At 38.0% G+C, this 26,636-nt stretch overlaps 1 protein-coding gene across 1 annotated transcript in view; it reads right to left on the reverse strand.

Annotated features, from left to right (window-relative positions):
• Positions 1–26,636, reverse strand: part of LOC140323666 (vesicle transport protein SEC20-like) — a 49,504-nt gene that overhangs the window by 21,621 nt on the left and 1,247 nt on the right. Inside the window, exons 2-9 of the mRNA XM_072400945.1 lie at positions 16,439–16,615; positions 13,385–13,510; positions 10,296–11,385; positions 9,140–9,334; positions 8,322–8,511; positions 7,124–7,197; positions 6,014–6,136; positions 2,880–2,989 (exon numbers count right to left, since the gene is read on the reverse strand). Of these exons, the coding sequence (XP_072257046.1) occupies positions 2,880–2,989; positions 6,014–6,136; positions 7,124–7,197; positions 8,322–8,511; positions 9,140–9,334; positions 10,296–11,385; positions 13,385–13,510; positions 16,439–16,552 (2,022 nt within the window). The 5' untranslated portion in view covers positions 16,553–16,615. The remainder of the gene's footprint in view (positions 1–2,879; positions 2,990–6,013; positions 6,137–7,123; positions 7,198–8,321; positions 8,512–9,139; positions 9,335–10,295; positions 11,386–13,384; positions 13,511–16,438; positions 16,616–26,636) is intronic.

A 26,636-nucleotide genomic window follows, 5' to 3' on the forward strand; every position in this document is an offset into this window, starting at 1 on the left:
TTTTAACAGCAAGAAAAAAAAAACTCTATATCAAAACTAACATTTTCACTCTATGTATTTTTTTTTAGGAATATATGTATTAATGAAAATATAATTTAAAAGGAGCCAAATTAAAGAAAAACTCCAGCCAACAAAAAAAAGCCTTCCTATTCAGTGGGATGATTTATAGTAAACTTCAAGAGTTTACATGCCTCTCCATGGCCTGATACTTGCCCATACTGTTCATTTCTGTTACCTCTTAGGTCTTAATCCACAATCTGATTTAGGCAAAATCAATAATTATTCTACCGACCAAGGTCACCTTCCAAATAAACAGAGATGTCATATTTGTGACCGCTGGGCTCTGCCTAAATCAAGATGTGCAGAGTGAGGAGGCTATGGAACCCCTGGCAGCAGCTGATCCCCAAGAGTGGCCACAGAAATGAAAATAAACTTGCTGTGTGTTGTAATATGATATAAAAATTGAAACACAACTAGTGCTGGCTGGAATGTATCTTTTTTTAGCACATATTCAATCTTTTTCAAGATTATGGGAACATCTACAAATTAACTATAGATAACTGATCCAGACGGACGGCTATTTAGGTCACTGGGCCTACTTCAAAAGATGACCCAGGCAAATGGGAAGCAGGCTAGTGGAGTAAAGTCTTTAAACACATACCTATGAGCTGCACTCCCATGGCATTCCTGGAACAACAGACCTGTATTTGTGGCACCAACATAAGCAGAGTTTTCAGTGAAAGTGAACAGTAAATCTGGCTGGAGTTTACTAAGGTTAGGTCAACCAACATGCTAGATTAATGTCTTGTGACTAGAAACCAGAGTGCTGGAAAAATCCAATATCTCCACACTATTTTTACATCTTTGCTCCCTTAGCTTGTCTCCTAATAGCTAGGAAACCTTTTAAAGCAGATATAGTTATAGTTAACTATTATAGTTTAGGTCAGCTTTAAGACTCCATTTTTCCTAATGAAACTTTTCCTATCAAGATCTTAATACTTTCTGTAGCTACAAAGTTACTAAATGCAGGATAAAATCAAATCCACCCAAAAGGCAAATAAAAATCAAGTCCCTAACAACCAAATAAGCATATCTTGCAGAAATGGTACAAAAATATAATATTTGTTTTTTTTTTTAACCTCTTACATTTGTTTACTATTTTGCATCAGGCCATGCTCTGTATGATCAACAACAATAACAAAAATATTGGCAAAGTATTAGAATTTCTAAAGCTCTCCCTCTCTTTTCTCTTATGTTTAATATATTTGGGTGCATTTTACAATAGCAAAAATAGAGATATTTATATATATTTTCTGTTACAACATATAGGCCTACAATATGTCTCTGGCTAGGGAAAATATCAGATTCTGGAAGTTTATCTATTTCAATGAAATGTAGCAGCAGCACCTACCCTCCAAATATCTGAAAAAAAATCAAAATCTAACTACAATAATAAAAAAAAAAGTCTACAATTATCTACAAGGGAAATCAGTCACTTTGCTGTAGATAACAGACTGTGAATAAACCCTCGACATTTACATACAGACTCAAGAAATTGGACCACTACAAAAACAAAAATTCACAGTATAATATAACCCCAACTAATCCCAAAATTCTGCTGACCTAAACTTTTAAATATATATATATACTTTTAAATGTTTACATTCATTACAGTATCTTATAAGCTGTGCAAATCCTTACTTTGACTGGCAGTTCGCCACCTCAATGTGTTTTGTCTTTGGTACAAAATAAAAAAAAAAAAAAAAAACAATCAAAAGTAATGTGCAATTTTTCGTCCTTTTCAAACAAGTACCAAAGAGAAAAAAAAAAAAAAACACAAATGAAAAAAAGTGCGGCTTTTAGTTCAAGAGCCACCGTTTTATGTTTTTCCTCTTTTGTTGTTTTGTTTTTGTTTTTTTTTAATCTTTTTGTGTTTTTTTTTTCAATGTCTATACAATTCACAGACTCTGTGGCACATATCTACATTTTTCAACATTTTCCTATATACATTCGGAGAAAAGAGGAAGTCACAAGGATTTTTTTTCTTAAACATGTAAGCTTAACCCAATAAATATGTATCTAACAATGCCACTAGACTACTTTTTTTTTAATATATTTTGTAATTGTTTAAAGCGTACAAATAAAAAAAATACTTTAAGCAGAAAAGTGTCTTCTCACTCTGCATATTACAAGGCACAAAGATAAACTATTTATAATTGAAGTTCCATTTCTGACAAACTATTTGCTATTGCAAAGTCAGACAAATTGTAACTGAAGCCACTGCGGCTTTGCTACTAGAACATGAGCGCAGCACACACAGGCATAGATGTATAGCCTGGCATTAGGATTCTGGATTAAGAACAGAATCTGCAATTCTAACATCCCAGAAGAGTAAGTCCTTTTCATTTGAAGCTTACCTTGAAAAATTTTGGCATTAGCTCAAAACTATGGGAAAATAAATGATAAAAAAAAAAAAAAAAAAAAACTAAAAGTCTAACTAAGACCAACATTAAACTTACAATATATTTTACCTACTTTTTTTTTTTTTTTTTTTTTTTTTTTTTTTTTTTTTTTTTTTTTTGCACGTTTAACTTTAATATTTATAAATCTATGGCAATGATAGAATTGCTGCTGCTTGAATGCTAGGAACATAGATTTACAAACAACTAGAAGTTGTAATAAAACTTAGCTTCATGCAATGAGTACTCGTCACTTGCAGACAAGCTTGATGGCTTCTCTAGCCCAACAAAACTTGATAAAAATAGAATTCTAGCAGATGACGAAATTTACATGCAAAACCTAAATTAAATTTACAGTGTAGACTGCGGAGGAGACAAAGATGACACATCAGATCTCATTTTGTATACACCCTATCACACCTTTGAAGTGGGTATTCGTAACCCCACTAGGCCACCAGTGGGATCACCCTCAGAGGTTTTCTCCAGAACCTGATTAACAAACTCAGAGGTCTGGCTAGCCACCGGGGAACCTGAAAAACAAAAGAACAAACTATGTAAAATGGGATATTTGTGAACATAAAATCCTTTAGCTTTTAGTCTACGTCCACGCGTCCACACGTCCAATGGTTTTCGTCCGATAATCAGCTCAGGGCTGATATCGGAGGAGAAGCTGGCAGATCCACAGACGATGAACGATGAACGATCTTATTAGAAGCAAAGGGGGAGAGCGCACAGCAGGGTGCCGCTCCGTCGTTCTCCCCCTCCCCTCTCCATACAGCAGAATGGTGCTGTATATACAGCACTCGTTCATGCATTGTGCAGTACTTATCGTGAAAGATCCTTTCCAACGACAATTATTGCACGTGTGTATGTAGCTAAAGTCCATTATTTAAGTCTTTAATCTTTGGGACATTTATTAGCAGTACAATTAAATGATGAGCACCAAACCGAAAACAAACACTAACAGATCCATAAAAAAAAAAAAACACACATGAAAAACCTTTAGTCTGAAGCCAGCATCAGACAAGGTCTATACATCCACCTTGTATAACTTTAGCGAAAAGAAAATCAGGTGATAGCCATGGAAGCACATACAAGTTTAGTAAAATATGCCTTGACAGTTAAGAGATAGAACTAGATCCTGGAGACCATAAGCCTGGATGATGGTCTGCCTGTGTCATACGGAGATGGCAGAACAAAAACCTGGTGAATTGGGTACATCAAAGGATTTTTAAATTTTTTTTATATGAAAGAAAAGGTAGTTGGCAGACAGACTAATTTTAAGTCAAAAACTCTTGGATAAAATTTCCTTTAGGTAAATTGAGGCTGTACAGAGGGAAAGAAGAAGGATGGGCCTCAACACCATTTTGACCCTTTGCAAAACCAAAAAGAATAATGCCACCAGTTTAGACCGTTATGCAACAGAGGTGTGGGTGAAATTAGTGAAAAGAATTTCTGTAATTGGTTCAAGACAGAAAGGTAAGAAATATGTCTCTTGGGGGGAGAAGGAGAGAGGGAGAGAGGGAGAGGGAGAGATTGGTCTAATCAAGCTGCAAGAAGGAAAATATTAATTACACAAAAAAATCAGATTGTTAAAGCCAGGGACCATTAAGCAGGTTCCACTGCTTCCACTAGAAGAGATCCCAATATCTGGAGGCCAGAAGGTTTACGTTTAGCATCCACCACCTGTGACAGAGGTCCTTGAACCCCTTCCTGAGTAAGGACCACTCCAAAGGTCCAGGGAAATTTCCTATATTGAATAAGAAAGTTTGTCTGCCAATTTTCTACACAAGGAATAAACATGTAGTCCTGCCAACAAATTGATGCAATTTACTTCTCTGGCCATAGCATGACCTCTGGTTCCCTTTTGATTGTTGACACAACAGCCCTGGTGTTACCCAACTGAATAGGGCGACTGTTCAGCAGGATTCCAACATGCAGAGACGGCCAAATTACTAATGCTCTAGGATATTGATTGGCAGCCCCAGCACCAGAGCGGTGCTCAAGACTGATAGTCTAATTAGCTAGCATTTATCATTGGAATCCTCCAAAAGATAGTAAGGACTTCCCTGAATAAGTGCCTGGATTCCTGAGCCACCAAGCCACTAACAACCTGGTCCATAGCATCAATAAAACTGGGCTGTCTAAAGACTTTGTTCTATGTCAGAATGCTGCATTACAAAGGTCTGAAGTGAAACTGGAAAAGTGGGGTAGCCTTAAAGAAAGATGCCATCTGTTACATGAATATTGTGCAAAAGTAGAGGGTTAATCAACTTCTGGACTGAAAAATCTGAGTTTGTCATCAGAGAGTAGATTCTGAACAAGATACCCCAAACAATTATTCATTTCTAAAAGGTACAGGATTCACCCAAACATTCAATTAAAGCCATGTTGTCCTAAAGAGCCCATGCCTACTTTTTACATATGGTATTTAGGTGCCTCACAGTAGGGATCTCATGAAAGTGTAGTAGAGCCACTACTGGGAATAGTACTTGATGAACACCCAAGGTGCACAGGAAAGACTGAAGGGAAGGGCTACAAACTAGTATTCCAGGGGCCCAACAGAAAGCATAGAAAACACTGATCAAATTGGGGACATGTTCTTGACATATCAAAAGGTCTCCCTGGTAAAGAGAAGCCATAGGAGATTTAGTGGATTCCATCCTAAATTTTCGATGCTCGAATAAAACCATTCAGAGCTTTAAGAACCAAGATGGGGCAGATGTCCCCTTTGGGTTTGGAAATGGTGAAACACCACGAGTAAAACACTGTAGATTAGTGTTTTAACAAAGCAGTGCTCAAAGAAAAGATGTTCATCATTTTTGGATACTAGCATAAAGCTGAGACATTCTGGTAGTAGGAGGGGTTATCCTGGGCTGGCTTTCAGCTTTTTTGTTTTTCTGTGTCCTTCAATGGATGACAAAGATTAGAACCTCTTAAAAGCGGACTTTGTTTTAGCCCTGCCCAACTCTACTAAAATAGAAATTTTCATTTCTATGTATTTGGCTATAGCATGTACACTTACTTTACATCTAGTAATATTATTGACAAGTTAAGGAGAATAACAGGGGCTTGAAATACACTTTGGTGCTTTTGTATAAAACAATGAATGTGACATTCACCGAACATTCACAGCTTTAATTAAAAGTGACTGATTTACCTGGAATTAATGCTTGATGCAAGTCCTATCAACTAGTTATAATTCTTGAAAATAAGGGCAGAGCAAGCCATAAAAAATAATTAGAGAAAGTGACCCTTGAAGAATGTTGAAGTCCATGCCTCCCTAAAAAACACCCCCCAAAGTAATAAACTGGGAACAAACTACTGACTGCCTAACCATACACAAATTATAAAGGGATTTTGCCCCCTTCAATATTTTAAAATAAAAGTACGTTGACTAATTATAATAGTAGGCAAATTGCTGTGTAAACACGTCAAGGTAAACTTCAATAAATGAATGCAAATAAAACAAAAGAGACATAGTCATACAACTTTTGCCCTGCTGTGAAATGAACAAAACAACCCAGTGGACTACCCATCAAACAGATTCATACCCAAGGTCTCTTTGATAAGCGTGTCCAGTTTCTGCTCCATGCTTGATGACCATTCCTCCCATGGGATCTGTATCCGTGTCATTATCTCTTGTTTTATTGAATTGATCACAAACAGCAAATTATCTTTGAATAAACACAAAGCAAAAAACAAAATGTTATATTTGTACAACAGGGAAACATATATATATATTTTGATATTGTTGTGTTAATGCTTAGCTGGATGTTCTAACATAATACTACATAAACTCTCATATAAAACCATGTGGAGCAGCTTTTCACAAGATATAATGCATGCAAGTGATCTCACTTTGCAGACATTTAACAAAACCTAAAAGAAAAAAATATAAACATTCATGGTTCTTCAGATATCCCATTACTTTGATCACATACAGACCAACACAGTGTTTTAAAGGTGCAATGGTCCCCATTGTTAAGGCCACGAATTGAAATGTTACTTATGTTGCCTTAACTGCATTTGTTAGAAGTCGATGTGGTTTTAGCCCTGCACTCTTTAAACTCTGTGCCAGTCTGCATGGTATCAGTGGATATTCATAGTATAGGGATGATCTGAGTTACCAAAACATGCCTTACCAGTATGAAATGCACTGGCCTTTTAGGACAAATTCTCAAAAGCAGAGTAGATCGAGTTATACGAGGAAGAGTCAAGCTAAAGTTAGAAAAAGTGTATAAAATAGTCTGCAGACTACATTGAATAATGACATTATCAGTTTTGTCAATTCCATTTTCCATGAAATCCCATTTTCTGATTTTAACTTGACTCACCCTCGTAAATATGAAAGAAGTTAATAAATATAAAAAACAAAACAAGATAAATACTCTTATATGTAGCATACAAAAAACCCAACACCTTTTTACATGTGCTCCACAGTCAGTACTTTTTGTCCACTTTGTGTATATTTCCAAAATTTGTTTTAAACATGGGATTTTAAAAATTGCGATATAAATGGCCAAAATGCAGGTTGTGAAAATCAGTCATTTTCATTTGCATTGAGAAAAAATGTTCTTAAATAAAAAACATTGCTTTTACGTTCTTAAAACTAGAAATCTTGAAACATATAGACACTTTTAATTTTTTTTTTTTTTTTTTACCATATTCTGTGTTCAGGCCCCACAGCTTTACTTTATTGGCTTCATACTGGGCTTTCTTCTTTAGCCGACAAGCTCTGTGAAAGAAAGATAGTAAGCTAACCAGAATTCTATTTTTCTTCCATTTTAATAGAAATACATAACAAACAAACAATATTACTGGTGTAAAAAAGGCATTAGTCATACTTATCATTGGCTACTACAAAGCTTTGCACAAGTAACTGACCTTGTGCTAGGCTGTGAAGGGAAATTTAGAGGAACACCAGTGATGTAGCAGTATGGGCATGAAGTATCATTAGACAAACCCAAGGAACTCTGCCAAGTCAGAAAAGTTTGATTCACCATGTGGTCTAAATGGAGGTAATATTTTTGCATTTTTAAGAAAAAAAATAGTGGTGATACAGTCTCTAAATTTTGTGAATGTTATGGACAGAAAACTGTATAGGTCTTTGGTTAGGGCCAAAACAAAGCCCTTAAACACCTAAGACACATAGAGGAAAATGTGCCCTTTCCTCCCATGAGCTAAATAACCATTTCTAAGCATAGGTCTCATGTCCTATAATTTTGTGCCCCCCTCCAGCTAAAGTGCTCAAGAAGCCCTGCCTACAAAGATGTCATTAGATACATTTTCAAAAAACAATCTGTATTACTAAATAAACAGCTAACTCATTCAAAACCCTTTTTTTCATTATGCCTGCATCATAGTTTTGTGACTGGTACTAGATCTACAGCATAAAAATGTGAAATATGTTAATAAATTGTTTGTCCACAGCTAATATAGCACCCTTCAAGCCAATAAGGACAGTAAAAAAATAGAAATGTGAATTTATAAATGGGTAAATATTATTCTGCAAAAATCAGAAGCTTGTTCTCTATATTTCTCTTCTTCTTGTGACAGAGAAAGGTATGAAAGGTTGTAGGGTATAATTTTGATGACTAAGATATTACTAAAGTGTTTAAAATTGGCTTCAATGAGTGTACAGTGACAATATATATAGTGATATGACTATGGACTTTGTAAAGCGCAGCGTAATATGTCGGCACTATATAAACACAGGCTAATAATAATAAGATATCTGAATACAAACGTGCTATTCTGTCTGCGAATCTTCTTTTAAGAGCATGCTGTGGAACAATGTACTGCATATATACAGCAGGTCTGACTCTGATCATTCTTATAGATAACTATTATTATTCATACCTGGAAGCTAGCTTGTTTTTCTCTTTACGTGATCGAGGCCTTGCAGTAACAGGAAGCTCTGATACCGGTGTAAGGTCACTGATTACTTTGTTTAGCTTACGTAGCTCACCACCAATCTGTAGAAGTTTTCTTGGATTTGGAGTCAGGTCTTCCACATCTGTCCTACGAGACTTTTTCACAGTGTACTTGCCTGCCCACCAACAAATATACACTTGTTAATAATGTGTAAAAATATTTTAAATTCCAGCAGTGACAACGGACATAATTTTAAGGCCAACCATGAAAAACATTACAGTAACCAGTATGACAGAAATCTCATGGAGGGGGAGAATCAGATGGTTTGGCCCATAGCCGCAAATCACAACAGTATCCTGCAAAAATAACCATCCCGAACACACACAAGAGACCTACCAATCAAAAGGTAAATCATGTAGACATCTGCAGTGGTATGAAATATTAGCATCTGTAAAAAGGGCATATCCACCCAATAATGTTACGAAGTTGTGCATTAGTGACAGTGAAGTCAGTTTTAAAACTGGGATAGAATAGATCCCCTTGGAAGTGACCATTATGATGTCTGGAAGCAGTTATCAAGCCCTAAGGTGGTCAAGGTTTCTAAGATACTTTCACAGCAACCAGTTTTCATTACCTAACCTGCACTTTAAATGTGGAATGTACCTTGTTGCTATGTTCAGCCTCTTCAAAGTGCTAACCTGTTCAGATTATATAACTGGAACTCCATGTGGAACAATTTCAGTAATGCCAATTACACAATGAAGACACTGACCACGGTAGCAGAAGTACAAATTTTTACATACCATGATGAAGGCCATTCTTCTGGTACATATTACTGGGAAGTGTTTCCCGGTTCCATTCAGATGGCCTCAGCATCCCTTCCTGTTGAGAAGGCATTAACTGCTCACTATATTCCCAAAAGTACCTCCGCTTTCCCCTTTTCCTCGATGAAACAGCAGTTATACCTTTTAAATCTTCAACAGAATCATTCTCGTAACCTAAAATGATACATTCATATTTATAACAGAACACAGAAAACATTAAAATGCACAAAATATGGGGAAATTATTAAATACAGAAAGAAAGGAAATGCAATATTTTTAAAAGCCATTATAAATAGTTTTCTAGGGCAAGCTGGAAAATACCACCAAAACATTCTTCATGTAACTAGCTTTTAAATGAGACTCTTAGCTTCTTTATATCAGGCATGGTTAGACCATTCATTAATTCTGCTTAGCCAATATAAATGAATATTTTTGTCACACTGACTAGCCAGACATTTGACTATCTCTAATGTGTTACAGCCTAATGTGTTGGCTAGAGAATCAGTAGTGTGATGATGTTAATGTATTGTCCTCTGTGTAGGATGAAAGCCAGAAGGTGACAATGAAACCTAAAAAGCTGAGAATGGAAATGAAAGGACCCATGTCTAATAATGCAGTATGTGTGTTAATCACAAGACTAAGTTAAACATATTTTTACAGGAAAAACATGTTATAACTGACATATATAATCTCAATATTAACTGTCTATTATGTTTGTTGCCTGGTGTTCTGCTACTAAAGTGCTGTAAATTTTTCTTCCATGTGGATCACCTCCTATAGCTCTTTATCTAAATAACATAAAATGCAGCAAGAAAATTCTTCAAAGACAACGGTTCTTATGTTCTAGGAAAAAAACTGAATGCTATCTGCCTTGGATCATTCAAATTGCATATTCTTAGACCCACTAACCTGGAGCAAGCATGTAGACAAAAAAGCTAGAACTTATTTGCATACTTCTTAGAAGTGAATATATTAGAAACATACTGAAGCCATTATTATCAGTATGTCAGACAAAAAAGTTTTGTTTTTAAAAACTGTAGGTAATGTAGGTAATGAGATGTTTATAACATAGGCTTGCTTTAATCACTTGGGATATGTGGCATTATTTGCCTGACAGCGGATAAAAAAATCATACCTGGCTCTGAGAAGGTATCACTGATATCATCTTTGTCATCCTCATAGTCTTCTTCCTCTTCTTCTTCTTCTTCTTCCTCTTCCTCCTCTTCATTCTCAGAAAGCTCATGCTCACTGCCAAATCCTTCATCATGTTCTTCTTCATCCAAATCAACCTCTTCATCCTCCTCGTTATCCTGCTGGATTTCAGGCTTGACAGCTGATTCAGAAAGCCCCTCTGAGACAAAAAGTGAATAGTTGTGCTCCTCTTTCTTTTGTGAGGGATCAGACACTGAAGCTGATAGAGTAACACTAGCTTCCACAACACCAATTGTGGCCACATTCTGAGGCGGGCAGAAAAGCTTTTGAGTCTCTCTGAAAGGCAAAATGGCACAGCTTCTTCGGCCTATGGCAGGCTCTGCAATTGTTCGTTCCTGTTTTTTGGCTACAGCGCCGCAAAAACAAGTATTCTCCTTGGCTGCATCTATGGCAACCACAGTGCTTGTTGGTCGGCTTGGAAGCACTGGGCTGATCTTTACCTTAGCTTTTTTTACATAGTCTTTGCACTCTTCATGGATATTAATTTTCTCATCACAAGAAATGTTAGTCTTTGCTACCATCTGGGTACTTGCAGATGCCTTGGTAACTTTTTGTGAGCAGTCAGATGATGGCACTTCAATAGGGGCAGTCTTGGATGAACAAACTGGAGCTGCCGCCCTTCCAGATGCAACCTTTTTACCTGGAAAAAGTGTAGCTTTGCCGCCAAAACAGCTTTCTGGGTAGCAAAGAGAGTCTACAACTGACTGAGAGTCCTCACTGTTAAGCTGAGCAAGAGTGGGGGTTTTACTGATAACCTCTTCATCTTGATAGGGACTTGAAAAGTCATCAAGACCAAGGTAATCCACCTCTTTCGTTCCCCATATATCGCAACTAGTAAGTTTTGTGTACTTGGTCAGATCCTCACAATATGTGTCCCACTGCTCCCAGTGAGAGGTTATGGGTGGACTGTTTCCCAGGATACCAGCAAATGAGTCCAATGTTTCCAAGTCTTTGCAGTCCTCCAACAAGAGAAAATTATCTGCTGGGCTTTGTTGGTATCCCAGCTCCCTGTCCTGCGCAGAAAAAACATTTAATAAAATTATTTTCGTGAGAAAGAAAAATATTGAATACAAAAAGAAAGAAAACGTTTGTGTACTTTAACATTATAATATTCTGAAATAAAAAAATGTATAAGGAAGATGAATTTTTTAATTCAGGGGTGCTAGACCTTAGACTTCATTAACCACATATGACTATAGTAGGGACATTAGATTGTGAGCTCCTTTGAGGGACAGTTAGTGACACGACTATGAACTTTGTACAGCGCTGCGTAATATGATGGCGCTATATAAATACTGTATAATAATAATAATAGGCTTTGGTATGTAGCTAAAACTTTTTTTTTTTTAAACGAAAGAGAAAAGGTTGGAACACCTGTCAGGTTTTACGGATATTGAAAGCTTTTACAAGACCGAAGTGTAAGAAAAGCTGAAGTAAAATAAACAAAACTAAAAGCTGTTCGATGTTCCAAGATTTTTACTTCTACCCGAGTTGCTGTTAGAGCTATCGTCAATTTCTGCCCTACCGAGACAACCTTTTTAGGGGGAAAGAATTAATTCCTCTAATTAAGTTTTCAACTGCAGTAAAACCAAGTAGGAGTTCTAATCCTTCCCTACTCTATCCCAAACTTAAAAAACAAGTTTTATGTATGGATAAACGTTAACAGTTTATTTGATTTTTTTAATAGTGTGGCTTGGTTGCGATTTAAGAAGTTTCCCTTATAGAAGGCAAGAATAGGCAACAGTATCCAGCAACCCACTCCAAGGGCAGGGTTTGAACAAAGCCATTATGTTCAGTTGGCACTTTTAAATATTAGGACACCTGGAATGTTTCACAATGACCTACCTGAAAATAGGACCTACCCCAAAAATAAGCCCTAGTATGATTTTTTTTCCGTGTTTTTGAGGATGCTTAAAGCATAAGCCCTACCCCGAAAATAAGCTACAATTTTATATATATATATATATATATATATATATATATATATATATATATATGGAAAAGGGGTGCTAGACATGAGAAATTGGGGCTGATGGTACTAATGGAAATGGAGTCACAAGAAATTCAAGATGGAATTCAGGGTTTGGAGAGTTATGATGATGTTCCAGAATGCGATGACATGACTATATAAGACACGGTCTTATTTTGAGGGAAACAGGGTGAGCATTTGCAATATGTCAATAAACAAAACCATATGTGAAATATCCATTATAAATCCAGTATGGAGAATATTTTTCCAATGTTGTAAGATTCTGTGCTCCTGCGTCTTGAGTTTAAAGCGGCATACAGTTTGTAACGGTTAAAAATTTAGCGTTTTTACACCTTTGACCCAACACAGTTTAGTGATTTATCATCCAGGATCATTAAATGATTACACAAACCATATCTTATGTTTAACTAATGGTGAGGACATGGAGGGGTACATCCTGCTAGTTGTTCCTTTTTCTCTCTCCTTAGAACCGTCAGCGTGATCAATTACTAATAATTATTTTATTGGACTCTGTACAAAGATTTAAATCTGATGCAAAAGGCACTTGTATATAAGGCACACACCTATAACGCAAAATAGGACTCAGGAAAGGATGTTGATGACTGCCTTTCATAGCTTGTTCGTCAGATGCATTTGCAAACACAGAATAATATGAAGTGAACCCTACTTTCTTAATACAGAAAAAGGGGGCGAGGAGCAACTGCACTTGGTTTCACCTATTTTCATTAGCAAATGAACATAGTTCAAAATTAGTGCAGCATGGGCACGAAGAGTACCTTTGTGCCTTCCTCATAATGTAGAAAGAAACTGCACTAGGTAATGAATCTGTATTAAAAAAAAAAATGAAGCATTGGGTCTTAACTTTTAAAAAAACAAGTCAGTACTAGCATTTTTCCAACTTACATTTGAACCCATTTACATCTATAACATATCTAACCACTTTAAAAGTAAATATGCAAAAAAGGAAAGCCTGTAAAGGTTTTTAAGAAGCTTCTAGAGTTATCACAACTGTAATGACTTACCAGTTCATACATGAAATCTGGATCTGAGCTGCTTGCTAGGAGATCTGTGCTCATTAATGTCTGCTCAGCAAATGCTGGGCTCCGAAAAGCTTCCCCAAATGGAGGCTCCATTCCGCTGACATTTGGCTGTTTTGAAACATCAGAAAGTAACTAAATTAGACAATGTGACCTGCATGTCATGTATCATATTGTAAAACATTCTGTAAACTAAATGCTCAGTTGTGTGTTAACAACACCAACACCATTCAGAACGCAGAGTCTCTACCAGACCTTTCTGTTAAAATCATGGTACATGAATTGAGCTATATTCACTTTCCATCGCTTTGTAAGTTTGGGAAGGAAAACCCACTACAAGTATATCAAACAGTTTTAGCAAAGTCTGCTGCAATAGTTACAAGTACTTGTAATCCAAATAAATCATTAACTTACTAAAGGAAATCAATTAGACTGGATTTGGTAAGTATTAAACATCACTTTCAGTAAGAACCCAGAAGGTTCTTTAAACCGCATAATAATGATTACAGTGATCAAACAAATAGGCATGGGTCTACCAGTGTAAGAATAAACAGTTTACAGGTCACATTTGATATATAGTGCACATGTCACATTCCTGTCAGAGTTGTTCCATGGAGCGCTAGTTTATCTGTATGCTAGTGCCACATGGTGCTGCCAATGACTACTCAGCAGATAAATGAAAAATTAAAAAACAATTTCCAGCCATGTTTTTTTTTTTTTTTTTATGATTAGATCGTTTGTAACCATACACGATATAAATCTTGCATGAATATCTGTACAACAATCACTTTAAATTCCATATTCAAATACTGAAAAACAACATAGAAGATTTTGATTTGCAAGTGCGTTAGTATACCTGGGATGAAGCAGAAGTAAAGACACCCGAATATGGAGTTAAGTAAATGATCCCTTGGCACAATCATTAAATCACAGACTGATAAAAACTGATTTGTGAAGATTACGAAAAATCATATTCTAATATAGGGTCACCTTGTTTTTCTGGTCTTCTTTGTATTTTGCTATTTCTTGAAACTGTATCGCCTCTGCTCAAGAACTTTATAGGAATCCCTACTTACATTAAATTCAATACAAAGCCTGCCTGCCCCCAACATTTAGTTAACCGGAAAGCTCAACTATCAGGCGATTTTCCTTTGCTAAAGGAAAAACTAGTTTGTCCTGCATCTATTGCTTTGTTGTCTTAAGTATGACAAAGTAATGGTCAAATAAATGGGCTCATTGAGGAAATGTAAATTGCTCTTGTTCATAAGCAGTATAAAGGTAAAGGAGCTAAACTGGTAAAGATTGGTCTGTGCTGCTTTCTCTCACCTGGTACCAGGTTTTGTATCATATACAGCATATACTAATAGGACCTAATGTAACTCACCCATGACTAAGCTCAATAGTAATGTCACTGTAAATTACTGTAGTACCAGCGTATGGGTGGGAATTTGATTCATCCAAGTGTTAGAACTTAAAATGTGGAGTCATTTTGCAGCACAACAAAACATTAACAATGGCAGGAATAGACATCTGTAAATATTTATTCTTTAGATTTTTTAAAAAGTGGCTTCTCATTATAAACATAATACATTTATTGTACAGTAATAAATAACTTCCTCATGGTATGGTGGAAACAATTTAACCACAAATAGCTCAGTAGTAATTGGAATCTGTTATTCCAAAGTAGCTCACATCAAAACAGAGTGTACACACATCTCCAATGGCGCATAACTTTGGATACGGTGGACCAGGGTTTCCCAATCCCTGGTAACACCGGTTAGTCTTTTCACAAATTCACAACTAAAGCTATTCATGACCAGTGACCAAGGCTACTAAAACACCTGTATTACTGCATGGAGGTCTGCAGAACAAGACTCGCTAGGGTCCTGGAAAAAACACTTGAAAAATACTACAGTGTAAAATTAGCGGTCGCCAACCGGTGGTCTTCAAGAAAATTTGGGTGGTCCGTGGCTCTGGCCAGTGCCATTGACCATGTACCCCGTACAAATCCCAGGCTCAGGAAAGTGGGCGGGTTGTGTCCCTGAACACAACCCCCCCCCCACTCTTTCATCGCTGGCTCAGATCCCCAATGAGAGAGTGGTCAGGGTTCCAGCATCATGACGTCACTATGGGGGAGGTTTCTCTACCTTTGAGTGACAACCGGCAGTCTGAAGCTGGTAATTTTAGTGGTCCGCAGAACTGAAAAGGTTGGCGACCACTGGGGAAAAAAATGTTGTACCATGCGTTACAGAATTACTCGCAGTTTTAAAATCCCTCAATAATCAAATGCAAAAAATCCAATAGAAAAATTGGATTTTAATATATACGTGAAGACATTGGGCCTGAATTATTAAAGCTCTCCAAAGCTGGAAAATACCTACTTTCATCAGTGAAGCTGGGTGATCCAGCCAACCTGGAATGGATTTCTTCAAAGTATTTTGCTATTTGCTAGCAAATGTTTTGAATCCTGGACCAGATCCATTCCAGGTTTGCTGAATCACCCAGCTTCACTGATGAAAATGTATCCTTTCCAACCTTGGAGAGCTTTAATAAATCAGGCGCAATGAATTGAATACTCTTCCAATCCACAGGACTTTCTTTCTGCAGCATGACAATGCTAGTTTGACTCTACTGGATTTCCTGCTTGTGGAACTGTGTCCAAACTTATGCTGAGGGATCCACACAGGACTGGTATCCACTGAGGTGTCCTGCATCAAGGGAAGTGCAGGGTCCTAAAGAGTACCAGGAGTATTAAAGGGCAAATTGACCCCAGTGATGATGTCTATCCTTTACAGGAAAAAGGGAACAATATACGAGGATAAAAGACGGATGGATCTGAAAGGAAAACTTCAAAATGATTTTTGATACCTTACTATACCAGTCAGCGCACACTGTAAATGTGTTGTGGTAATGCTTGTTACCATGTGCACTGTGCTATAAAAGAGCCCTTGTGTAACTTACTATCACCCAATTGCCAGTGCAGAGACCTAACAAAGTCCTACAAAACGTGACTGTATTTTAAAAGAAAGTAAAACTCACCTGAGGCATCTCAAAGCCAAGTTCCTCCAAGCTCACCCCTAAATGTATATTACTCTTCCCCAAGGGCCTTCGTTCTGTCTTTCCCTTCTTATCAGCAGCAAGAAAATTATACATACAACAAAAAGTAACGGTTATCCAAGCAGAAAATTAGGGAATCACAGGCACTCCATCCAGAGCCTAATATAAAGAAAAGAAATGTAAATACGGTTATAAGAATGCAAAAAGCTACTAAAACTACAGAGTATCTTAAAGACAAACAATCTAGACAAAAACAAAAATTCTAACAGCAGAAACAAAGATAAATACATCTATTGTCTGTCTGAAGCTAGGAGGACCCCCTAACAAACAAAGACCACAGCATGCCCATAACCTCCCCCACTAAAACTTACAGTTCACCTGATATATATACACCTCTAAATATTTTTTTCAATGAAAGGAATTTGTATGCTCTGCTCTAAAACATGATTAGCTACTTATCTTTATTTCTGTGAATTATCATTTCTGTTTTTTCCCCAATTGCCATCTGTTGTCAATGTAAATGGGCAGTTATAAGTATGGACCCCTATTTTTACATGTACATGTCTTAGTTGGTAAGAGGCACACCTTTGGATTTGGGAAAACTATTCTGTCACTTCACCAAAGCTGGCACAGATCCTGTATTTATATTTGCACATAGCTGAAAGGTCACTTATGGTCATTGGGTAACTAACTACCTTTGCATTTCAAGAAATATATGCAAGATGAAAACAGAGACCTCCCATTTAAAATAAATGGGTTTCCAAGGGAATAGCCTTTTTGTTTGAAAACTTTGGGGAAGCAAGTTGCAGTTTGGTAAGTCAGGGTGAAAGATGGGTATTACAGCTCCAGGGCAAAAAGGTAAAACCTCACCTACTTTTTTTTACCTAATACTAACCTACATACCCACACTAGATTACAGTCCCCTGAAAATCTAGCATGTGTACAGTGGACCCCTGACATCATTCATCAAACCATCCTGGCGGATCGATGAATGACTAAGTTGAGACTAACAATGTATTTTCCTATAAGGTCACAGCTGAATGCCTAATGCTCGTCTTCCCCCTCCTCTCTCCATACAACAGCTTTGTGTGTACAGAGCTCATTTGTTCTGTGGTCACTGAAAATAATAACAAAGAACATTTCCGTCAACAGAAACCCCACGTCAGTTCAGGGCTTAACTTTCATGATAGTCATTTTCCAGATAAGAGAACCAGTTCCCGGGAATCATAATCCCTGCGCAGCAAAAAAGGACCATTGTTGTGTTTAGCTAAATAGAAGTTAGGTCATTTTTAAAAAGCGTTAATCTGAACATGTGAAGAAGTACTTAGTGTATCAGACCAATATATACAGGATCTCAAACAGAAAAAAGAAGGGATTTAGGAAGATTCTAACCTCTAGTAGTAATTTTAGAATAAGGCAATAAAATAAATATATCAAAATAATCAACATAATATAAATAACGTTTTAAAATGAGCTGCTAATATTTGAAAATAAAAAGAGAAAGAAAGGTTTTCTGTAGTCTAGTTCTACAGAAAGTACAGTAAATGAGCATTGTCTTCTAAGGCAGTCCGTGTTTTACTGGCAGGTAACAATAAAGAAAGCCTGAAGGAAAATTATTGCAAATACTACTTTAAAGGGCTGGTAAACTATATTTAGTGACTAAATCTTTAGTAGACTAGACTTCTGTAAATATAGTATAGTGTATATATGAAACAGTAATGTGGTAAAATAAAAAAAGGCATCAAAATGACTTTTCTCATTAAGCCTAATGCATACAGATGCTCATGGTGCTCCTTATCCCATTTGCCTCAGACTTTAGGGCAAGCAAAGTAAAGTTCATATTATTCCTCAAGAATTCATTATAATCTTACAGGTAGCATACTGAAAGCCTAGTACACATTAGCAGATCCATTGTGTAGATTGTGTGTTGTACCAACCTGTCCAGTCATTTTTCTAAGCAGGAATCAAGCGGGCAGAAGTCCCAATACACGGCACACATGTGTATGATATTCTGCCCTTTCATTCATTTTTCTCAGACTTGTGACATTCAGTCAGTATTTACCAGAACTTTTTATCACACCAGATTGAGGACTGAAAAACCTGTGCTACTAAATGTCTGCAGTCTGATGGCTGGCATCATTGAACCCACTTCCTCTGAGCCTAGAAGGTTGACCCAGATCCGACCCCGCCTGGACAGTGAAAGGGAAGCAGCTCTATAATGAGCTCATCCATTTGTCACTCTTCTGTATTTCCCATCAGCATTTATATGTCAGCCTATTAAATGGCTTTATTGTGCCACTGCTTCCTTGCAGACTCCATCCCTTCTATACAAGAACTTTAGGGAAGCTGATACTTCATTTAAAAACACATTTACTGATGTATTAATGAGTACAGAGCTACATTTATTTGTGTAAAATATTTATGCGTAGAGTTCAGCTATAAAGGAAAGATTTCAACCAATATCTTGTGCTTTAAATTAGAGTTTCCCTTTACCAGTGTAATAAATGCTTCTGCTTCTTTGTACTCAGGCTACGCTTCATTTTTCTAAAGCGGATTTATATTTTCCATGACCAGCTCTAACAAAGCACATACAGAAAGTTATAAAAGGTTTCTTTTTCAAAGTACACATAAATAAACAGTGAACAGATGGAAATGGCATAGCTGCCCATGATTATTACAGAATGTACAGACATTCAGAGATTTGCAATGGACAATGTACTAACTTGTCACTGACTGCATGACAAACTTCAGAAAACTTAAAACCCAATTTTTAACATTTCCAGCTATTTGATTTTACATTGAGAAATATAAAAAAAAGATGGGCATTGTAAGCTTTTAGGCAGGGCCTTCTCCTCGTCCTATGTCAGTGTATGTATCTGTCATTTGCAACCCCTATTTAATGTATATCACAGAGTAATGTGTTGTCGCTATATAAATACAGTATATTAATAATGGCCAAGATAATTACCAGGTAAGCTGTTGTTTTAATGAAACTTTTTTTTTTTTAACTACCCAAATGGGAAAGCTGCTATGTGCAAACCTAGAGCTGGACACTCTCACAAATGCAGGGACAGTTTCCGCCAAAATGGGGCAATAGGCAAATATAAAGTGAGGCACATTCTCTGTAAAGCTCTCTGAAAGCACACCTTGTGGGATCAGAGCTATGAAGGCTATCATTATATTTCTAACTTATTCTAAAAGGTCTCAGCTTCTCAGGGTGATCCCATATTGCAGAATTCCCCAAAACATATTATATCACTACAAGAAGTGTTGGGTTCACAATAGAGGGCCCTTACCTACCAGAACGCTGTGACAATGCACATCAAATGCCTTGGTGTGCCAGGTTGTTATTGTTTATGGCATCCTGAACACACCTTATCAGCGCACTGCTATGTATTGCACGCATGACATGCTGTGTAGTGTGTGGTGCATTCAGTAGCCTATTCAAATAAATGGTGTTCCCTAGCACAACCTTTGTTAACACAAACTGCACCATGGGTATGCTTTCAAAAATGCATGGTGGTAATTGAGCCTAATATTGTTACTAATAATGTCACAAACCTGTAAAGAACTGCAGGAATTTCCAAATAGTTTGGCATTAGAAAACAGCCAAAGCTAAAACTAGGAAGTGGTTGTGTACTGAATGTTTGCACAATGTTACTTCCTGTAGTGAAGCCTGAGGGAGTCTCGCAGCCTGTTCCCTCCATGTAGATATAGTTCAACTACAACTATGAGTATAAAAGCTTAGCATGAAGTAGATATAAAAAGATAAATAAAAGAATGCAGCTCTGTATATAAATCATTGCCTTAAAACATATTTTTGTTTTAAAGGCAAGCAGTTTAAGGACCTAAATTCGACATGGTATTAGAGTCAATCAAATCATGTTTTGATAAAAGAATGATGACTGATGGATGAAAAAAAATAAAGCTTATAGGAGCAGAAAACACAGTGACAGAGATGAGCCCATTGGCGTACCAACGCCTTATTTTGCATTGTAAACAGACTATCCCTTTAGTAAATCAACTCCAGTAAGTATAAAGACCAATGATTATCACCCAACTGGTATTCATAGAAGGCCAGCAAGAAAATACTCCCTGTTTCTTTTTTGTATAAGTTCCTTTTAGAGTACTTAACCATTGTGAATGGTACTAACAGCATCTGAATACAAGCTGGAATTTAACTGGATGGCCGAGGACAACAGAGAGGCAGACAGAAGAGATAAGTGAGTTTTAGCGGCTAACAAATCATTCAACACTTGCACATGCTATTGCTAAACCTTCCACATGTATCTCCATACTCCACAATCACACTTCATGTTCTGGCTAGACTTGTCCCCACCAAAGCGACTAGTTGTATTATTATTATTAATATTATTATTAATAAACAGAATTTACATAGCACCAACATATTACGCAGACAGATACAGACAGTGACACAAGAGAAGGAGAGGACCCTGCCTAGAAGAGCTTACAATCTAGGACATCTAGGAGTTTTACACCTGCAGAATCATTCCCTCTCAGATAATCCTAATTTACATGCAGATCAGATGTAGTGGAGAGCTGTCACTCCTAAATCTCCTATTCAAAGGAATAGACTGTACAAATGTAATGTACAAGTGTTTTCAAAATCAGCTATAGTCTAGTTTTTCCAATACCTACAACAACAACACCACAAGCCAAGATGCCAATTATCTTCTTTATGTAAATAGCAAGAACAAATTCCGCCTGATATGTTTCACATTAGGAATGGCGTCTTCTCCTCAAATCGTGACCAGTGTGATACAAGTCAGTCTCACACTCGTGTGTAATTAAAACTCCAGGATACAAGAGTTTTCTTCACGAAGTTCTGCTATTGTTCCCAGAAACTGTAGCATAGGTAATGGGTCCAACTAACCCTCAGGTGCTTTACTTCGTTCTCCCTGGACTTTTCAACATTACATAAATCTGCCCATATGATAGGTACCAGAGGAAGACATAGCCAACAGTGAGCCCCTGTGCGGAAACGACTTAGGGCCCTTGTTGGCGGAGGATGGTCTGGGACCCTCGTACAGCCAAACACCTGCATCCCAATATATCCGTCCCAATGGGAAATATATGCACACATTATGTGTGGTTCCCTTTCAATGGGGACCTCCTTGGCTCCCTCATCACTTATGAACTCTCTCATCCTAAATCAGAGTTTTTACAGATATTCTGCGTTAGCATCCAGGTCTGACTTGCCTTCCAGTGTATAATGACTTGCTGCATGAGCCACCCATGAGGCTAACCCAATATACTTTGATAATAAGGAATATACAATTCCCTATTATTATGTTCAACCCAGTGCTCAGTTCCTGGCCTAGCAGAGGGAAGGAGTATTTGAATCCTTCTAAAACACTCCAGAACTTGATCCCTAATAAAGAGCTGAAAATCTGCAGTTATACAGCTACATGTGACCCTGGACCTCTTGTGCCCCTCACTATAAGTACCAAGAAAACCTAGGTGACACATACACTATCCACTATTCACTACAGCTCAGTACAACTTTAAGTTTGCAAAAAGTTAACAATTACTAGCTTTTGTATCTCTATTATATTTTATACTTTGCAAAGTCATCATGATCTCTTGTGTTTAAAGCAAACACAGATGTAACACATCTTCCAGCCTATTCTCATTACACATACTTGACATTCTGAACGTTTTCATATAAACTGAAGTAAATCTTTTTATACAGCCCAAAGAATATACAAAGCAGACAAACTAATACAGAATTATTTTAAACCAGATTCAATAAATTTAGCCAACTGACAATTACATACCATGTTCAGTTTTGGGTATCAGCGCAGGAAGAATTGCTTACAGCATTCTTAAAGCGTACCTAAACTCAGAATTTTCACTTTACATAAAAGGGTAGACAACCCTTTTATTTAAGGTAAAAAATTTGTTTTTATTTTAAAATGCAACACCCTTTTTAAAAAAAAAAAAAAAAAAGTGGGGTGCTGCACCAGCCCCTTAATACTTGAGAATGAATGTATCTTGGGAGGCTCTTGGGTGCCTCTGCGCATGCCCGAGAACCGTGCGCAGTGAGATGGGCAAGTTTTTTCCCCAAACTACGTCACCCCATCTCACGCCTGTGTCGGGTGATGTAGAAAGAAGAACCCGGAAGAGGAGAAGATGGAGGTGCCTGGGGCTCCAGCCCAAAGATAAATGCCAGGACCAATCGACTCCATTGTGGGAATAAAAGGATTTTTTTTGTTTTGTTTTGGGCACTTTTGAGTTTACTTCCTCTTTAAGTCTTTCTGGGACTTTCAGATATCAGAGCCAGCTGCCACCTACAAATACTGCAATCAGGTATCATTCTCCTTGTTGGGGTATCATTCTGCATGACATGAACCATTTTTACTGTAAATAAAATGTAACACATTTTTTAGGAGTCCAGTGTTCGGAATATTATTACAATAAACATGCTCATACATATGAATCCAGGGTAGGCCGCTCTGAGATTGTGTACATGCAAGTGTACAGAATCAAATATTTTTAGGAGGGGATATGGGAGCACCCAATCTTGTGTCTATGGCCCAAAAACAATCTGAACTTAAAATAATTGTTATTATTGTGTCCAGGACCTGACTATGTGTGTCTATGTACCTATCAATATACAAATATTCAACATCTTCCAGTTTTTCATTGCTGGTTCTTTAGAACTAGCAATACATGTAAAAATGTAATCAGCTTACACTAGGTAGATAACTTATTTCCAAAGTACAAGCCTATACATCTGTGCAATAATTGTATTTATGCTTGTAATATAAATATGCACGTTTTGGGGTTTTCACAGCCATGAACCTGTAAACCTTTAAGCTGTATTGTTACATTCTTTACCTTATAAAAGCCTTTTTCCTGGCTTTAATGCAGATCTTCTGCCTGAAGTATTTTCTGAGCCACTGACCAGTGATATGTAACAAATGACAAACTCTGGATCTACATAAATCAAATACAGGCCACAGCTGTATATGAATAGTAAGAAAGGAACCTGATTTTTGCAGCTACATTGGCCAGAATGGTCTGTTTATTATATGCAGCTGAAATTCTAACACAGGAGCACTGTAAATGCGTAAATGTTACCATGTTAGCGTTTCAAGTATATTTTGTTGCTGCACTTGCTCCTGAAAATGTTTAGGCTTCATACATTCAGCTCTGACAGCTTATCCTCAGAAAACATTTCCAGAGAAATTCTCTGTGACAACTCTTCTCATTATAGAAAATGCCAGCAGGCTGAAGTTGTACGGATATTGCTTATCTTTAAACAGAATAAAAGAAAAAAGCAAGAGACCATTGTTTCAGAACAACATTGGACCCCTTTTTCAAGGTGATCACAAAGGGTCCTCTACTTGCTCCGAAATGTCTGTCTCATGTTTTATTCGAAGTAAACATAATTATATTTTTGACTTTGTCACACTGACCTTCCCTATAATGCTACAGCTTGCCCACTGCTGAGTTTTCATCTTCAGTTACCTGAACAATGCTTTGCACCCCATCCACATTTCTATTGCCCCCCCCCCCCCCAAATAAAGTACTTGGTAGTTTGAAGTATGAAGGAGCACATGATGATCTGAGCAAGTCACAATAAACCAGTGATGTCACATAGGGAGAGCTTTTAGCCCTGTGTAAAGTTGTGACTGGAGTGGCTTTGAGGGTGACTTCTGTTACCAAAAACCGAATAGGGGACCAAAGGTAGGGTATTGCTAATGGAATAAAGTGAACTCAGTGTATGGGCAAAGCAAAGGCTCACCTTCCATTAACGTATACATCAAGGAGCTTTTAGCCGCTTTGTGAAATATTTATTACATTTCTTTAGTATTTTGGTTAAGTAAAGCTGCAGCTAAAGAAAATAAAAGTAGCAGCAGGTAAATTATAGCATAGGATGTCAGTGTATACCTTGTGCAGCGGTAACCTGTCACCCAAAGTCTCTTAGATATGCAAATAGCATCCTTGAAAACCTTTCCATTACCATATTAGGAATACTTCATGGCCTCCCTCACCACATGCCCAGAATGCTAGGCCTGCTAGTTTTGTAGCTTTGGCACCACACGTTGTATGCTGGGATGACAGCAACATGCTTGATCTCCACTACAAGTGAAAAAAACTGCTTGCAGCTCCAGGAGATGCTGCAGTGAGAGTTTCTATAGTAACCGGTGTTTTCTTCCGCATACTGATTGTTTTTGAAAAAGTAGCTACAACCTCAAGTTTATTTTATTTATTTTTTTTTTATGGTACAACAAGGTAGAGTTAAAATTAATTCAGGGTTGAATTTGTGTGTGTACTCACTAGGGAGATTTATGTCATTTCTTGTCCTTAAAGTGGAATTTAAGGTCCACCTTTATGTTTCCATGATCAGGCAAGGTCTTTATAACAGAATGTGACAGGCGATGTCCCTTCTGCAATAATGCGTCTTACCTGCCTGATCACTCCAGGTTTCTGACGTCAAAGCTGGGATGCCAATGCGCAGCATCAGATTTGGTTGCCATGGAAACCCAGCAATCTTGGCTTCCCCTTGTGCGTGTGCCAGAAATGAAAGAATCCCGGCACAGTCAATCAAGATGGTCAAAGATCATCTGAAAAAGGAAAAAGGAAGATCCGAGGCATTCAGCATCCCGGGGTCTGCGCGTTCCTCAACTTCGTAAACAGGAGTGCTTTTCTAAGGGGTCTACAAGAGGTTGAACGGTGTTTTGTGAGCATTTGTGGTGTTTTCCAGATTGCTGAACCATAGACACTGCCCTATAGCAGCTCTTGGGGAGTCCCATAAATGTCTAATACTCACCTTCAAAAACTACTGGATGTCTCCATTAAACAGGAAGTCGACCACCCTCATGTCTGTGCTTCAAGACAAACAAAGAACTAGCGCCTCTGTTGGAAGATTTTGTCCCATTTCAAGTTCCTAGCAATGGTCACCAGGACAGGTATGGAGGGTGAAGCTCCCGATCAGAGGCATGGCTGGCAATACAACCATAGCAGAAAGTTTTCAGTTCCCCAATTCATTCACCGCTATTGGCTTCACTTACATTGTCCGCATACACAACACTGTAATACCTGGCTTTAACAAGTTTCATCTTTACTATGGGGGAAAGCTCCAGCTACATTATTTACCATTTACTGGTTGTTTGCATATTCTGTGCAGAAACAAATAAGTAGCAATACAAATATATAAATATTGGTAAACAAATACCTCTGTATGAGCACTGCTCACTATGGACACATTACAGGCACGTTCAGACTGTAAACCCAACCACCAGAACACAACACACCGTCCTAACCCCATAGAAAAGGAAAAGCCAGTTCTACAGAGGTGCTGCATAGAACTCAGTCGTGTACACAGCAGCCTCCAATCACACCCCTTTACTGCCCTCATAAAGCCAACATGGCCTCAGCTCCTGCTCTGAGGCAGCCTAACCCTGCGACGTAGCCATAGGGCCGCCGCTGATTGGACAGAGCACCACAGCGCCTATTGCTATTGGTCTTAGATGCTGTCACTCAGCATCAAGCTCCCGCCCACCTCCTCCCTACAAAGCTACTGTGAGCTAACACATAAACAATCCCCAGCTCCATTCAATGTGAGGGGCGGGGGGGGGGAACCACTGCCTCCTCCTTCCCCCAGCATAATAGAACGAGCACAGGGCTGGAGTCAGTAGCTGACGGAGGGGGCATTAGGATGGTTATGTAAAACACAAGTCTCCTCCCCTTCAGTGCACACACCCCCTGGACATGCAGAGCCCTCTACCCAGCAACACACCCCCTGCACAGCCATCACTGCATGTAAACAACAGGCCCGGGCACCCCTAGCAGTATTCTCTGCACACAGAGGACACTGACACATAGCACGGCTGTGTGACTAACACTTCAATGGCTCTGTACACAGCCCCAGAGAACACCACAGCTCCCTTTTCTGACAGAAATACCCTGCCATGCAGAGGGCACACCCCTTCCACCAGCCAGGGGCCACACATTCCTATTGTAGGCAGCTGCTATGCCCTATGAGGGCACCAAATCTTACTATTCTACAAAGCTGTAGCGGTACCATAAACCTTTAATACCCAGCTGTAAGCACCAAATCCCTCTATACATCATTTCTAAAACCAGCTAGATGCACCCCATCCCTCCATTACTAATCCCCAGCTAGGGCACCCCATCCCTCCATTACTAA

Source organism: Pyxicephalus adspersus, chromosome 2, assembly GCF_032062135.1.
Source record: "Pyxicephalus adspersus chromosome 2, UCB_Pads_2.0, whole genome shotgun sequence".
NCBI classification, from domain to species: domain Eukaryota; kingdom Metazoa; phylum Chordata; class Amphibia; order Anura; family Pyxicephalidae; genus Pyxicephalus; species Pyxicephalus adspersus.